A 12513-nucleotide genomic window follows, 5' to 3' on the forward strand; every position below is an offset into this window, starting at 1 on the left:
CACCAGTTAATGCTTACATGTAAATTAACTGCCAATTCAACAAAATGTAAAGACCCTGACTGACTATAAAAGTGATGACAACTACTGCTAGTTTGTGCTATAAGAGGTTACCGGTGTTTTTAGTGAAACCCATTGTTATGGAAGGTTGATTTATATGAATAGTGTGGAGGTTGGTCACACCCTTGTATTCTGCACAAATGTCGAGTTTGCAAAGTGTCTTCATTTAAATGTACCAAATACAAGTGAGGAGTTCACTCTGTTTCTATCTCTGTGACCTCTCCTTCCAGTACATTTCCTCATTTCTGCACAATAAAATCTTATGTACATTCCTAACTTGTTTAATATTCCTTTTTGAAATTAATTTTGACCATTTTGACTCTTTGCGTGTCACAGATGCTCTTTGTTTGATAGGTGCAAAAATAAATCAGTACATACTAGGGGTGTAATGGTACTCTAATATGATGGTTTGGTACATACCTCGGTTTTAACATCACCAGTATGATTTTGGTACATCGGGAGGGGAAACTAAATTTAGTTTTTTTGTTTTTTAATCTTGGTTTACTGAACAAGTTGCTCTTGCTTTAAATACATTGTTATAGTTTACTTTTTCTTAGTAATTAAAAAAAAAAAAACTTCTAGAGAGCCCTTTTACATTATAAGGTTCCAATTAGGCCCAACAACTTAACCCAGACTTAAATTTAATTACCCTCTATTTTTAAATAGTTGATCATCACTCAACTTAAAAAAAAATTATTCTAACATGTAAATTGCACATAATGCAGTTTTTAAATTAACTTATAAATAATACAATTTCTAGGCTATTTGTTAAAATAATGCACTTACACACATAATGCACTTACACACTGGCTTTCATAGCATGTTTCATTTCAATCAGAATTAGCAAATTAATTTAAACATACATTAATTGAAACTAACTGGTTTAGTCAAATATAATTAGTAGAGCTGAGAATTTCTAATCTTTTATTCAGCGATCTGTCATGCCACATCAAAGACTATCAAAACGGCATTTATTATTTGAATTTCCTGAAAAGAAAAAAAAACTGTATTCGATCGTTACATATGTGTTCTGAACCGAAAGACCCATACTGAAACGGTTCGGTAAGAATACATGTACCCTTACACCCCTAATACATACCTTTTCTTCTACTTTACGGCCCATTGTTTCTTATTAAGAGCATCATTTCATAATTTTTATGTAAGAGGCTCATAGGAAAGTGTAGTGTTTCTTTAGAAACTGTTGATTCTTTCTCTTTTTGCAAGACGGAAATGAGCGTGTGAGGAGCTTCCAGACATGAGTGATAGTGTGGTATCAGTGGCTCTTGGGGTATCATTAACCTCTCATAGAATTCTATAACTGCTGGTAGTCATAATGCAAATAATAAAATATGCTGGTTGAAGGTATATCATAGACTTCAAAGATCATGAATAGATTACAAGAAATCAGGCCAGAGACATCCAGCTACTCGGCACGCAGGAAACCGAATCTACAGGTCATCAGAACTGAGTTTGTTGCAGGTGATGGAAATGGAAAATGTCAGCACTGATGTTCAGCTTCAAATATGGCTTTACTTAGAAAAACGACACACAGAAATTATGGAACAACCCAACCCTTCAGTGTTGCTTTGGTGTTTTGTACCATAAATCACATGCTTTTGACATTTCAACGCATAAGCTTAACCCTTTTTTTGGCAAATTCAGCTATATAGATCTATATCGAGTGTCGGATAGGTGTCGGATAGTGTCTGGCGTTTAGTGAGACTGAAAGCAGTAAAACGTGATGTGGTTGTTCATAGCCCCTATCTCACAGTGAGTTAGGCTTTTTCAGTCAAACGCTTACTGTGTTTTTCTATTTCTGTCAGGCGTTTGATTTCACCTGAAACTAACTGCAGTTCTAGGTGAGCTGTAGAAATGAAACTCACCCTGCGCACTGTGGCCCATAGTGGAGATGTGAGAACAGCATGATTCTTCACATTTACATTTATGTACATGGTTATCAGCAGTTTACACCCCCTTTCACAAATTATCATGCCTTATCACTACAATTCCGGATGTGCTAGCAGCACATCAAGTAGACTAAGAGTTTTTAGGTCCAATTATAACCACCTAGTCTTCCTCTTTTTTTGATGAGAGACAGCCAGACAGAAGCCCACTGACCCAGTTTCTCGCAACTGGCAAGTTTTCAAGAAATGCAGCTCACCTGACCTAGCAGTGGTTTGCATATAATCGGAAATGATAACCACAGTGATGACATGGGGACAACGGTGAAAGGTCCCCCCTTCGTGTGTGTGTGTGTGTGTTTTTCTATACATTTGTACGGAGTCATTTATTTGTGAGTTTTTGCACGTATACATCTGCCACGCAGAAATCATTTGAGCTCTCAATGCTTTTAGAGGAAACATTGCCATAGCTACCTGTAGCCATTTCTATTTCAAATCCACTGTTGTACATTCAGCCAAATGTGATGGTTAATAATAAAAGTAAAGGGCCTTTTATAGTAAATGTGTCTTGCACTTTTCACATAAATGTCTTAGTTATTAGATAAGTTTAATATCTTTAAATATTTTGTTTACATTTTTTATGTTACTTTTTTTGTTACTTTTATACATCTTGTGATATGTCAGCTGATTTTTGCTTTTTGCATTTGTTTTGAAGCATGGATGGTGGAGAGCTGTTCAGTCGGATTCAGGACAGAGGGGACCAGGCATTTACTGAGAGAGGTACTGGCATCGTCTACTCTCTTTTCAGTGTTTATACATGTGTTGAAGAATATCAAAATAATAAATAGGCCCCTTTGCCACAGTATTTTAATTGTATTCTTGTTTTGTTGTCTTTTCAGAGGCTTCTGATATCATGAAGAGTATTGGAGGGGCCATTGAGCATTTACATGCAATAAACATCGCACACCGAGACGTCAAGGTAATAATCTTATGATGACCAGTATCGACAAAATTAATAAATGATTTTGACTTCATGGTTTTCTTAACTGAATATGACTGAAAATTCACTTTGCAGCCAGAAAACCTCTTATATACCTCTAAAAGGCCCAATGCCGTTCTCAAACTGACAGACTTTGGCTTTGCAAAAGAGACAACCTCACACAACTCTCTGGCCACCCCTTGCTATACTCCTTATTATGTTGGTAAGAATTTCAGAATTATCAGTGTACAGATGTTAGGATGGCCCTTTGATCCCACTCATAAAACATTTCATTTGTAAGTATTTTCATCTTTTTCATGTTATAGCCCCAGAGGTTCTTGGTCCAGAAAAGTATGACAAGTCCTGTGACATGTGGTCTTTGGGTGTCATCATGTATATTCTGTAAGTGAATCTGTCTCGTATGTTGTGCATACACCATTTTTCTCTGTTAAGGCCTCTATTTAAATGGGTTTTGACCTTAAAAGTGTGTCTGATATAGTGTTAATTTACCAAAACTTGACTAAAACTAAATAGGATAGTGTTGACTAAATATGAAAAAAAAAAACTAACAAGGGCATTTAACACGGCCCTAAGGCTAAAATTTAAAATAGCTGACAAAAAGAACTCTACTGATATACTGCAACTCTCACTTTATTCAACTTCCAGGCTCTGTGGTTACCCGCCTTTCTATTCCAACCACGGATTGGCTATATCCCCTGGTATGAAGAAACGAATCCGCATGGGACAGTACGAGTTTCCGAATCCTGAATGGTCTGAAGTTTCAGAGGAAGGTATTTGTCAAGTTCCTGTTTTGTAAAGGCAACTTGAGAAATCATTCTTAGAATGCTGTTATCTCCAAGTCATTTGTTGCATGTTTCTAAGAATGATTATAGATTTGAGTGACTCACTTTTCCTATTTTTGAAGCCAAGCACCTCATCAGAACATTGCTGAAAACTGAGCCCACACAAAGGATGACCATTACAGAGTTTATGAACAACCCCTGGATCAATGTGAGTGATTATTAGCATTATTTTATGCATTTTGTGTTGATCTAGATCAATGTCTAATGGGAAGTCGTGGCCTAGCCTAGTGGTTAGAGGGTTGTGGGTTCGAATCTCGGGCCAGCAATACCATGACTTAGTGCCCTTGAGCAAGGCATCGAACCCCCAACTGCTCCCCATTCACCGCAGCATTAATGGCTGCCCACTGCTCCGGGTGTGTGTTCACTGCTGTGTGTGTGTGTGTGTGTGTGTGTGTGTGTGTGTGTGTGTGTGTGTGTGTGTGTGTGTGTGTGTGCACTTTGCAGAACTCGAATTCTGAGTATGGGTCACCATACTTGGCTGAATGTCACGTCACTTTCACTTTCATGTGTTTCCTTTGTGCAATATATTTGACTTACTGTGTCATATGGTTATTTACATGGCTATAGCAATCAATGGAGGTACCACAGACGCCGCTACATACTAGCCGTGTGCTAAAAGAGGAGAAAGACACATGGGAGGATGTCAAGGTGAGGCCTCCCACAAGAAAAAAAAGTCTTCTCAGAAAATCTCTGGCATGTTTTGTCTCTTTGCAGTCACTGCACCTCAGATCCATATCTTCATTCTGTTTAATGCTGTTATGTCTGTGCTTCACAGGAAGAAATGACTAGTGCCTTGGCAACAATGAGAGTCGACTATGAGCAAGTCAAAATCAAGAGGATCGAAGACTCATCCAATCCACTGCTGATGAAGAGGAGAAAGAAAGCTAACAATATGGCTCCTGAAAACGAGACGCCCTCCTGCTAAGGACACATTCACTCTGTAGCAAACACACATTTTACACTCGTACATCAGTTGAAAAGTTTGATTTAAGGAAGCAATATCTCAACAAAGAAGTTAAAGCAGGAGTTTTTTCTTGTTTTATATTTGCATTTGTAACATCTGTAACCAATACATCACATCCCTTACAAAAGAAAGGGGCTGTACAATGATGATACAAGACAATACATTTTGCATTAATTTTTTTTCCCTTTCTCTCCTTTTTTTTTTTTAATCGAATGTCGTTGGGACATGAGTTATGTCATGAGTTAGGTCATGAGTTAAACCCATTTAACACTGTTTAATGATGTTCAATTCTGAGTTATAAGATGGCTCAAAATAAGTTGCCCTGTATTAGAATTGTTCTGAGAAGCCTATGCATAGTGCTAGCTTTGCTGTTTGTTCTTCATTATATTTGTCATTTATGGCTGCACTTGAATGCTCTTTTGCAGTAAAAGACAGTACTGGTGTCCAGATGAAAATGTATTTTTAAAATGACTCTTTGAATGTAGACGCACACTGTTCTTTACTGTGAAAATGTCTGTCAGTATTGTTCAGGTTTTTGTCAAGTAAAACACAAAATCTTGTTTGAGCTTTAGATCGAAAAAGCCTTTTGTTGATCTTCAGATTGAGAGGGATACAGCATTGTGCCCTTATTTCTCATTGGTTTTGATCAGGCTTACCATGGAAAGCCATTCCAACACATTGTTCTAGCCCTCTGCTTGCTCAATGATACGCTTATTGCACATCGTTTTGGGTGCACAATGATTTGCATTGCATTGGTTCTATGCATATTTGTTTTCAACTCTTTTTTTTCCTCAGTGGTTTATAAAGAATGTTAACCCATGCTCTGGTTTCATTTCACATATACCTGTTTAAAAAAACAGTAGACATGTGTTGGTTAACCCACCACCTTGAATTGCAAAGCCGTTTGTATTTTCTTAAGTGTGTAATGAATGCTTTTGAAAATGGGATCTTTGTGAAGGTGATGGTTCTTTGTCTGTGGAATGAATATATGCGATAGCCGTAGAATGTACTCTTCATTATGCCAGTGCATTTTTTGTTTGTCGTGTCTGTTTATTGCCTACCATGCAGTAAGTGTTTGAATGCACCTGTTGAGAGCAGCTTATAGGTACCAGGTGTTAAGGCCTTATGTTCTGGAAATGTTTAAGGGATGCAGGGAATCCTGCGCATCCTGCAAACTCATTTATAGCTGCTCTGATTGACGTATGCTGAAAGGTTTTTTATTTTTTCTATATAGTTTTTTTTTTTTTTTTTTTTACTGTATTTTCATGTTTGTTGTGTGATCGATCTTTTAAGGACATGATTTAATGCTCACAATGTTGAACGCATAGAGTCAGTATACTCCTGAACAGCAGATAACTCCATCATGATATCAGTTCCCTGCTTGCAAATGACTAAACTTTTTTTTTTTTTTAAACTGTTTGTGGTTTCTTTGATTTTGCCTCTTTGTAGGATCTTTTCACATACATTCATTTCTAAAAGCAAAGACTACAATATTATCAAAGTTGAAAAACAGACTAGAATTCCCACAAAATGTAATATTAACAGGCAAAGATTGATACGTGTCCTGTTTTTAGTATTTAACTGCTGTACTTGGTCTGCTTCAACTTGAATTAAAGCACATACAAACCCAACTGTCTGCGTCTCATTTAAATGTAAGATTGTGTTAAGACCATTTTTAGTATGAACAAGTTCTGAACTGTATTTACATAAGTCTTTGTGCAGTGTGTTAATGTTCTCATAAAAACTTGTCAAATATATCTCATTTACTTTATGAAATTGATCATGAATATGATTTAATTCACTTGTCATCGACCCAAACCAAGTAATAAAATACACATTTCGTGAGATCTAAAAATCCTTTATTTTTAGCCAATTTAAAATTCTCACCCTTTATTAACCTTTCTCACCCTTTATTAACCTTTCTCACACTGATGGGATCGTCTCTATTTCATAATGCAGTATTTTCTTTGATTGAAAATGAACATTAACATTTGTAACAGTCCTTACCCCCGCAACCCCCTTTATGCTAATGGCACTAAATGGAGATGAGTAAGATGTATTAATGGCAACTGATGGAAAATAAAAAGATAACGATAAACTGAATGACAGAAAATTAAAAGTGAACTTATGAGCTAAGTGAAACCGAAGAGGCATCAGATAAGTTTTGTTTATGAAGAATTAGAAACAATACATTGCTCAGAAAGGATATTGGTAGTGGGTTTCCTAATAAATATAGTTTTAGGTTTAACTTTACCGTTTGGGGAAACACCTAGCATGAATTGAGGTATGGCTTATATTGCAAAATCTGACTAAGAGTCAACAGCAGCACCAGTATTTTGAAAGAACCACTGAAGATGACGGTTCTTAGATTTCACAACCCAGATTCAGAAGAAGCGAACAGTCACTATAGTGGATATTCCCACTTCCTTTGTTGCAACGCAGCCTGAAATAAAGACACGTACCGTTTTCATTTTATCCAGCCCTATTTACTCAGTGCAATTTATAACATCCAAGTTATATAACACTAACATGTCAGAAAAAAAAGTTGAAAAAAGGATCACCCCTTCCTTAAAATGACTCATAAACTCAATCAGGTGTAGCTAATCACTTTCTCAAAGCTATCTGACTTTCAACTGTGATCAGCTGTGGTCATTTTGATCAGCTCACCATGAAAAGAGCATTTCAGTCCTTGATAGTGACTGAACCAAACTTGGGGTTGCAGGGCCGTGCACAGACCTTTTGAGGGGCATGTGCTGAAACTGAAAAAGGGCACCCCCCTCCCTTTTTTTATATCAAGATTATTTAGTAAGCCTGCATAACAGGAATAAATGGTCACATCTTCATGACAAATTCATTAACACAAAATAATAGTCTCAAAAGCTTTAGATTTATTCACGATTAATAACAACCATAATAATAATAGTAGATAATTAGATAATATAGATAAACAGGGTTTTAAGGGCTTCTTTAAACCTAATTACAACAGCTCTTGTGTACTCCCTCTTTTTTTAAATTGCATTTATAGCGAAAAAAAATACTTGACTCATACATAAACATGTTAAACAAATAATACAAATTAGCTTATAACACCAAACAGAAACCAAAATCTTTTTTTATTGAACTTTATGCACTTTTTTATGAACTTTGCAAAGAAAAAAAAATATATATATATATTCTCTTTTTTAGCTATTCTGTTTGGTTTTATAAGCTAATTTGTATTATTTGGTTTACATGATTATGAATGACATTGAGAAGAGGGGAAGGTGAGCAATGAGTCAAGTATTTTTGACAAACTTTTTTGAAATATAATTTAATTATGTCCAACTCAATTCCAGATTATAAGAAACTATAGCCATACCGTAACTATAACATATCCAACATGTATCCGCCTACCATGTTTTACTACATTTTATACATGTGAGGACAAACGGAGAGTATACCAAAACATGATTAGCCTAAATGTTAATAAATTAAGTGTATCAGCAATCATAAATCAAAGAAGAAATTTCTTAGAAATATATTTTATAAATGTTATCTAGGTGACGAGGATCACTCGTCGCTTTGTGTAAGTTCCAGTACGAAACAGCGCGGGGGCGCACCTGTTATGATTTTCCGATGGTAAAAACAAATTATATGTTGTTGTATTACTTATCAATATATAGTTTTTGACCAGCGAATGTGTGCAAATGTGAATTTTTTTTTGTCCGTTATTGAAACGGCGACGGTGCCTGCCGCTGCCGGCATCACATTACACTTTAATCTACACGTTACAAACTAGTTTTTGTAGCTATATAGACGGAGCGCTCGGTTTTTCCTGTGGTAAAATGCATTTGGCCAAAATCGCATTTTATAAAAGATTAAATGCTACTGTATGCACAGGCCATTTAAGTGTTGGCTATGTATTGGCTATGACTAGATGGCAAATGCTAGCCCCCTCTCTCAGGCGACACCCCACATGTCTCAGTCAGTCAGTCAGTCAGACATCAAATAAATAAAATATGAGCCTTTATAGACGTAGTGTTTAGTAGTACTTATTCAAACAACAAGATATTTATTTACCCTTCGCAAAACTTTGTTCAGCTCAGCTGTTGTCTACAGTGCGGCTGATGTGGAACTTCAGTTGATTCAATTAATATAGAGGGGGCGGAGTTATCAGCTTACTGACAGCTTGAGGATCGAATAAGATTTACACAAGCTCGTTTTAAGAACTTTCATTTGCTAAATATTTTTAAAACAGACAGATGTAAAGGGTGACCAATAGCATTGATAAATTTTTTTTAAAAAACACCACCAAAAAAAGTGCACTTCGGAGTGTAAGGGCAAAAAGGGCATGTGCTCTGCACAGGTTGAGCCCTACCTGTGCACGTGCCTGTGGGGTTGGCATCGCAAGACAGTTGGTTCCCGGGAGCAGGTTTAAAGATCTGTTGGATAGTTGTTTTTGTCAAATGCCTCGGAGCCATTTTAGCCAATTGTACGCAACTGTCCAGGTTGTATTCCAAAAAGCATGGTTAACTTACTGTCAGCTATACCCTGCAAGTTCCCCTTCAAGTGAACTTCGAACTGCGTCCTCTAGGGGTCGCTATGGGGAACCCTTCATCGTGACCCGTGTCTGAAACATAGGCTACATTGAAAAAATGGCAACAAGTTGGCCTGCGACAGCTCCTGACTTCACTTCCGGTGCAACTATAGTATAAATAGGTGCTGGGAGAACACGTCATTCTCTTCTTTTGTCTTCACTGACCGTTCTGTTTGAAGTACGCATTTTTAAACCGGGTAAGAGCGGATTTTTTAAATCATCATGGTGAACACTAGCAAAATGTTTAGAGGATGTGTGCATCCATTACATCGTTATTTGACACCCGATGAGACCCACAATAGCTGCGTTGTTTGTTTGGGCTAAGAACACACACTGCAATGTACTTGAGGGGGCAATTTGCATGCATGTGTGAGCGTTTTTTCCAAAAAAGGCTCCGCTCTCAATTGTTTTTTTTTTTGTTTTGTTTTTTTTTAAGAGAAAAGTAGGGCAGCCATCTGCTTCCTGCGTTTCAGGACCTGCTGTTGCTGAGGCACGGAGGAAAATGAGCTAAATGGGATCACAGGTGGATCTGGCAGATTTATTTAGAGAGGGGCTTTCCCTTTCGCGCTCATTGGCTATAGATGAGAGAAAGCTGTTATGTTATTTTCTCTAACATTTTCTGAGTCAGAGGCTAGTGCTCTGCTGGGTTCGGCCCAGGTAGAGCAGGAGATGTCTGAGGACAGCGAAGGCTGGACTTGCAGCTGAAATTTGCTAAGAAGGTGATTCTGCAAGGTTGTTTCGATGTGCGTTATCTTTCTGGCCATAGCCCTCCAGCTCAGGTGAGCCTTCCATTACTTCTTTATTTCCATACAGAGATAGAGTAGAAATGGAAGAGGCCATTTTCCTCATGCATCCATAGATTCCAGGATACAAGTATGCAACATCGTTGTTATGTGCGAAAACCATTTCAGGATGAGGTAGCTGAATTGCGCCACAGCTTTTGCCCGCCATGCTACTAAGCAGGCTGCCTCTGTAGCGTCAACCAGATGGCAACAGTTCAAAGAGGGAGTGTGCTGCATGTGAGGGGTCCAGAGTGATTTTGCCAGCCCTTTTGCACACTCTGGATGAGTACAGTTCTTGAATAGAAGAGAGGGTTGTACCGATGATTCACTCAGCAGTCCGGACTACCCTCTGTAGTCTTCTGATGTCAGATTTGGTAGCTGAGTTACTGAAGTGCAGAGGATGGATTCAATGATGGCGGCGTAGAACTGTTTCAGCAGCTCCTGTGGCAGGTTAAACTTCCTCATGTGGTGAAGGAAGTACAACTTCTTCTTCAGGGCCTTTTTAACAATGGAGTCAATGTAAATGTCCCACTTCAGGTTCTGAGAGATAGTGTTTCCCAGGAACCTGAATGACTCCACTCCACTCACAGTTCTGTTCATGATGGTGAGTGGAGGGAGTGCAGGGGGGCTTCTTCTGAAGTCCATGATCATCTCCACTGTTTTGAGTGTGTTAAGCTATAGGTTGTTGAGAATGCACCAGACAGCCAGCTCTTTAACCTCATGTCGGTAGTCGGACTCATCACCGTCCTGGATGAGGCTGATGAGTGTGGTGTCGTCTGCAAACTTCAGGAGCTTGACCGAGGGGTCCTTAGATGTGCAGTCATTAGTGTACAGGGAGAAGAGAAGTGGGTAGAGAATACAGCCCTGGGGAGCTCCAGTGCTGATTATACAGGTGCATGGATGTGCATTTACCCAGCCTCACTAGCTGCTGCCTGTCTGTCAGGAAGCTGTTGATCCACTGACAGACAGGGGTGGGCACGGAGATCTGAGTTAGTTTGGGCAGGAGAAGGTTTGGTATTATAGTTTTAAAGGCCGAGATGAAGTCCACAAACAAGATTCTTACATAAGTCCCTGGTGTTTCATTTATAAACACTGCGTACACCCAAAATAGGCATAGAAATTGCGTACGCAATTTTGTATGCACATATCAGGATTTATAAAAAATAAACTTGGTGTAACTATGTACGCACCTTACAGACATTCTAGAGTCTAGACCATGCGTACGCACTCTTTTTTTCCTGGCGTGAGAAAAGTAATGAAGTAAATTTAAATTAAATTTATGCAGACGCTTTTATCCAAAGCGACTTACAGTGCATTCATGCTATCAATTTTCTACCTATCACGTGTTCCCGGGGATACGAACCCCCCCCCCAACCTTACAGACACACACATTTGCACTACGTAAGGAGATATAATATAGTACCACTGCTCCCTACACGCAGAGTATGCAGTCTGTGTAGGGCACCAACTCCTTATGGGGCACCATCCAAGTGGAAAAATGACCCGCTATTCCCACAACCACGCTTGTGGCCGCTTGCTCCTCTTGTTTGTGACTGAATGCAAATTATCATAATTGATGGATGGACATTTAGGTAACTGTCAAGAGCTACAATTGAAATTTGTAAATAAATAAATTATACTTTTTTTATTTTTATTTAAAGTTCTGTTTTTACCCATATAAGTTTGTATATGTATATATGTTTGCATTATATATATATATATATATATATATATATATATATATATATATATATATATATATACAGTTTTAGCAATGTGGTCTGAGAAAGTCAGCTGATCATCAATCATAACTCCAAGGTTCTATTTGAAGGATCCAACCTGAAGAAAATTGTAATTTGCAATGTTTTCTTTTTTAAAATGGGCTACTTTGTCAGTGATTCGCCGAGTCAGAAAATTCTATTTACACTGCATTAAATATAGGCTAAAAATAAATAAAAGATGTTCACCTTATCAGCAAAACTGCATAAATTAAAATTTATTTTAATTGTTTAAAACAAATGAAATACTATTCGGCCAGTGGAAAGGAATGAGACAAACTATATTCTAAAATATTTATCTGAGAACTATTTTAAACAGTTTGTTTTTAGCGATTTTTATTTTAAAATATTTATGCTAAAAAAAATAACAAGGATAGGCTACTGGATGATTTTTGGCAATAAAAAAAATTGTGTATGGCACAGAGCTGAAGATCTTTTGTCTGGACCCGACAGGACCGGCTTGTGCGGTAAATGAGAGGTCATGTGATACGTTTCGATTAGCGCAAGAAAAATGTGAAAATTGATGCTTAGGAGGTGAAACTGAGGCTTGCCTGTAGCGATTATGTTTTGGTTACACCAGGAACCAAAACCAAGTCTGAGGTGTGGAAAAGTT

General features: G+C 37.8%; 1 protein-coding gene across 1 annotated transcript in view; it reads left to right on the forward strand.

Moving 5' to 3' along the window:
* Positions 1–6395, forward strand: part of LOC113055239 (MAP kinase-activated protein kinase 2-like) — a 29430-nt gene extending 23035 nt beyond the window's left edge. The window contains exons 3-10 of the mRNA XM_026221363.1: positions 2674–2738; positions 2858–2937; positions 3034–3160; positions 3264–3339; positions 3604–3728; positions 3863–3948; positions 4368–4448; positions 4576–6395. Coding sequence (XP_026077148.1) covers positions 2674–2738; positions 2858–2937; positions 3034–3160; positions 3264–3339; positions 3604–3728; positions 3863–3948; positions 4368–4448; positions 4576–4725 — 790 coding nt within the window. The 3' untranslated portion in view covers positions 4726–6395. The remainder of the gene's footprint in view (positions 1–2673; positions 2739–2857; positions 2938–3033; positions 3161–3263; positions 3340–3603; positions 3729–3862; positions 3949–4367; positions 4449–4575) is intronic.
* The last annotated feature ends 6118 nt before the right edge of the window (positions 6396–12513 follow it).

Source organism: Carassius auratus, chromosome 36, assembly GCF_003368295.1.
Source record: "Carassius auratus strain Wakin chromosome 36, ASM336829v1, whole genome shotgun sequence".
Taxonomy (NCBI): domain Eukaryota; kingdom Metazoa; phylum Chordata; class Actinopteri; order Cypriniformes; family Cyprinidae; genus Carassius; species Carassius auratus.